The sequence below is a fragment of the Monodelphis domestica genome, chromosome 2, assembly GCF_027887165.1.
Source record: "Monodelphis domestica isolate mMonDom1 chromosome 2, mMonDom1.pri, whole genome shotgun sequence".
Classification (NCBI taxonomy): domain Eukaryota; kingdom Metazoa; phylum Chordata; class Mammalia; order Didelphimorphia; family Didelphidae; genus Monodelphis; species Monodelphis domestica.
The window spans coordinates 406,793,744-406,798,764 of record NC_077228.1 but is presented as its reverse complement, the minus strand read 5'-3'; the positions used below and the strand labels follow the sequence as shown (position 1 = coordinate 406,798,764).

The following is a 5,021-nucleotide window of genomic DNA, read 5'->3' as shown; positions in this document are numbered from 1 at the left end:
TTAACAAAGTCCTTGGCTACTTGTGCTTCTGTTCTGTTTCTCATTTATAACTTCATACAACAAATGCCTAGGAACAATGGGGTGTTATTGAAGGCTAAATCTAAATTTATTCTTGTGAATTTTGCATTGCTCCAAGGTAATATACTCCTTCTTGGAAGTGCCATATCTTTGTTTAACTTTTGGCATTTTGAATCTTGGAAAAAGTGAATTGACTGCTCCTACATTGCCAAATACAATGTGGGTTTGGCAGCTCTTTCTTCTCAATGAACTTTTATTATGAAATAGGAGAATAGTATGAATTGATAATCAAGAGCTTTCATCTCAGGGAGGCAAAAAAAATTCCACCAAAACCTTTTTTCTTTTCTTTTCTTTTTTCTTTTTCTTTTTCTCTTTTTTTCTTGGGGATGATGTGGGTAGAAGACTGGAGAGGAGAGAGACAGCTATCAGCTATGTGGTTTATGGTGTGAGATCTAGGTTTTAGAGATGTTTAGAGCCTATAAAGGTTCAAAAACAATGAGCAAGCAGCTATTCTATTCTTCTTTGAAACTATTTATCAAGGGGTATCTAGGTAGCTCAGTGATTGAAAGCTCTAAATCTAAAGACAGATGATTTTAGGTTCAAATCAAGCCTCAGAACCTTCCCAACTTTGAGCCCCTGAGCAAGTTACTTAACCCCTAATGCCTACCTTACCACTCTTCTGTCTAGGAATCAATACACAGTATTGATTTTAAAAAGGAAGGTAATGGTTAAAAAATTGTTGCTATATAAAATATGAGATGGATTTTTTAAACTTCTTTTACTTAGGAATTAATTAGGAATGAGTGCATTAGGAGTAAGTGCATTCCCTTCCCTGCAGAAAAGTACAGACTTAAGATTTTTGTTTCTCCCTATAAGGTTTCTCCCTAAGAATATGTGCTTGATGGTTGGCTTGCTCACCAAAGCACTTTAGAAAATACAGACAAAATGTTAGAGCTTATCCCTTGGGAATTCCACAAGCCAGAAGGGAAGAGGAAGAAAGGTTTGCCTTGCTGTCTCAACCCTTGGTCTTATTCTTATCCTAGACTTCTCGTGAAACTTAAACAAAAGTACTTAACTGAGAACACTGGTTAAATGACAGATTTATGAAATTCTGAGCCATCTTTCTACCTTATGTCATTCTTTAACACGGTGGCTTTAATATCTATCCAATACTCATGTGTTGAAGATTATGATAGCTTATATTTATATAGTCAGTGATCCCTCACCTATCAATGGAGTTATGTTCCAGAGATCTCCCACGATAACAGGGTTGTGCTTATTTTATTATTTGTATATATTTTAAGGCTTTATAAACCCTTCCCACTCTTCTATAAGCCTTTTCCATACCCTTATTAACCTATAGTCACTGAGCCAATCAGCACCCAGGATACAGAACACAGTGTTGTGGTTGGTTGCCTTTCATTCCATCAGTCATAGTGTGCTGCAATAAGTACAACTCCATGATATAGAATTATATATATATATTCATATATATGTATATTGCAATACAATGAAGCTGTGTTAAGTGAACCACAATATATATTCATATATATATATATATGTATATTGCAATACAATGAAGCTGTGTTAAGTGAACCTGTACTTCATAGTACTAGGCATCTGACTTAACCCTCACATGAACCGAATGAACTGAGTATTATAGCTGTCCACTTTATGCCCTCTGCACAGATTGTCATCTCCTATCTCTGTGGCTTTGCCTAAGTTAAGTCCCATGTCTTACTCATCTAACCTCTTAGAATCTCAAGCTCTCTTCAAGGCTCTCATCTTCCAGAAATTACCTTGCATCTACTTCTCTCTGTATGTATCATAAGTAGAATGAAAGTCTTTAGAGTCAGGAGTCCATCCATTTTATTTTCTATTCCCAGCACCTAGCACCATGTCCTTCACTGGTGGGTTCTTAATAATTTGTTGAACTGAACTGAAGATACTTAGGCTCAACTTGGCTAAGTGACTTACCCAAGGTTGCACAGCTAGTACTTTTCAGATGTCAGATTTGTACCTAGGTCTTCCAAATTCCAAATCTGGCTCTCTAACTAGCATTTTATACTATCTCTCAATGAAGTTTAGGTTACTTACATGAACTTTTCCATCTTGAAATATACATGTCACCTGGAAATTAATCAGCAAATATGGCTTTATATTCAGAATAATATCATCTAAATAAAATATAGATGTCCCTAACTCTTCTAACATAATTCAACTGAAAGAGGGTATTAGAAGAGCTATGAAACCTTTTCTAAATCATACTTGACTCAAAGAATTCTTCTGACTTTTTAATCTGATCAAACTCTCTGGATTCACATTTAGAAACCACAAATTTATTGAATTACTGATGTCTGTTCCGTATATGTGTACTGTGAAGGTGAATAACTTAAAATGTAAATCTTCAAATGTTTGCAAAGCAATTCTGTTAATGTATAATCATTGCGATGAATTTGTATGAAAGTGCAAACATATTTAAGATGAGAAACAACAAAAAAGCTAATGAAATTTAAAAATTGAAATCCTTGATCTGACCATGTTAGTGTCTGTTGTATTTAGAAATTTACTATGAGCATTTTTGCAAAGCATAAAGTATGTAAAATGTTACCTGACAGAGCCTTATATCTTTTTACTTTTCTGAAGGTAGCCTTTGACTGCTCAGAATTTGGAAATGGATCATGTCCAGAGAATGACAAGTCATTAGGTATTCGAACTGCCATGTATCTGTTTATTTCTGGGGCTATCTTCATCACTATATTTGGGAATCTTGCTATGATTATTTCCATTTCCTATTTCAAACAGCTTCATTCTCCAACCAACTTTCTCATCCTCTCCATGGCAATCACTGACTTTCTCCTGGGATTCAGCATTATGCCCTACAGCATGATCCGGTCTGTGGAGAATTGCTGGTATTTTGGAATTTTGTTCTGCAAGATCCATTACAGCTTTGACATGATGTTAAGCATGACATCAATCTTCCATCTTTGTTCTGTAGCCATAGACAGGTTTTATGCCATATGCTACCCTTTGCATTATTCTACTAAAATGACCATTTCAGCAGTGAAGAGGTTGTTGCTTTTCTGTTGGTCAATACCAGGAACATTTGCTTTTGGGGTGGTTTTCTCTGAGGTATATGCTGATGGAATAGAAGGCTATGATGTCCTTGTTGCATGCTCCAGTTCTTGTCCAGTGATGTTCAATAAGCTCTGGGGCACCATTTTTTCTATGGCAGGCTTCTTCACCCCAAGCTCTGTGATGATAGGAATTTATGGCAAAATCTTTGCAGTATCCAAAAAACATGCTCGTGCAATCAACACCATCCCTGAAAATCAAAGTAGCCAAATGAAGAAAGAGAAGAAGGCAGCCAAAACCTTGGGGATAGTGATGGGTGTCTTCTTGTTTTGCTGGTTTCCTTGCTTCTTCACAATTTTATTGGATCCATATTTAAATTTCTCTACTCCTTCAGTATTATTTGATGCTTTGACCTGGTTTGGCTATTTCAATTCCACATTCAATCCTCTCATATATGGTTTCTTCTATCCTTGGTTTCGCAAAGCACTGAAATATATTCTCCTTGGTAAAATATTCAATTCGCATTTTCAGAATGCTAATTTGTTTACTCAGAAAGAATTTGAATAGGGACTTGGGAGACTTACTTTACGTTCTTGAAAGTTTTTGAAAAGTATAGAAATGTATATATATAAATATATGTGTGTATGTATATATTTATATACATAAACATAGGATATATGAGAGGATTGGTCTGAGAGTCAGGAAGACTTGAGCCCAAGTTTCACTTCTAACATAGACTGATAACCATGGATGTTTCTTAACTTTTGGGGGTCTCAGGAAAATCCTTAAGACTCTAAGTTATAGATACGTCAATGATTTGTACAAGTAGAAGTTTCCATACTGTTAATTTGAAGAGACCAATAAAATCACAGATCTGGACAACAATGACAGAAGTGTACACTGAGATCTCTGGATATACAGTGTCCCAAAAGTGTTAGCTTTAATAGTTTAAACAACCAATCAATCAATATTTATTAAGTACCTCCAATATAGCAGGTAGTATGGTAAGCCATGGAGATGCAAAAATAGTCAATAGACAAACCTCTGCCCTCACAGAGCTTACAATCTAATGGGGAAGTTATCATGTAAACAAATATCACAAAGCAAGCTATCCATGAGATAAATGAGATAGGAAATAACAGAAAGAAAACACCAGAAATAAAGGGGATTAGGGGAGGCTTCCTGTAAAAGGTGAGATTTTAGTTGAGACCTGAAGGAAGCCAGAGAGGTCAGTGAATGGAGAGGAAAAGGGAAAATATTCTAGGTATGAGGGAGAGCCAGAGAGAATTCCCAGAGCTGAACGATGCTCTTGCTTGTGGAACAATGAGGCTAACCTATAATAAGATGTTTTAAGTGATTAGCCACTAAAAATGTCAGTAAGAGTTTTTGGACACTTCGTTATAGATATATGAGATAAGAAAGGCAGAATTAGAGCGAAAGGAGCAGAACCAGGAAATCATTATACACAGAGACTGATACACTGTGGTACAATCGAAGGTGATGGACTTCTCCATTAGGGACAATTCAATGTCCCTGAACAATCTGCAGGGATCTAAAAAATACTATCCACAAGCAGAGGATAAACTATGGGAGTAAAAACACCGATGAAAAGCAACTGCTTGACTACAGGGGTGGAGGGGATAAGACTGAGGAGAGACTCTAAATGAACACTCTAATGCAAATTCCAACAACACGGAAATGGGTTCGAATCAAGAACACATGTGATACCCAGTGGAATCATGCACCGGCTATGGGTGAGGTGGGGGGGGAGGGGAGGAAAAGAAAATGATCTTTGTTTCCAATGAATAATGTTTGGAAATGAACAAATAAAATAATGTTTTAAAAAAAGAAAGGCAGAATTGCTTCATATACAGTCTAGTAACTTTTACAGGAAAATTTGGATTATTGTCCAAATATCAACACATACT

At 36.1% G+C, this 5,021-nt stretch overlaps 1 protein-coding gene across 1 annotated transcript; it reads left to right on the top strand.

Moving 5' to 3' along the window:
* Window positions 1–427: 427 nt before the first annotated feature.
* Window positions 428–4,784, top strand: LOC130457448 (trace amine-associated receptor 2-like). The gene has a single exon (XM_056818801.1). It carries the CDS (start codon window positions 2,590–2,592, stop codon window positions 3,658–3,660), a length of 1,071 nt encoding a protein of 356 aa, XP_056674779.1. The 5' UTR covers window positions 428–2,589; the 3' UTR covers window positions 3,661–4,784.
* Window positions 4,785–5,021: the final 237 nt, after the last annotated feature.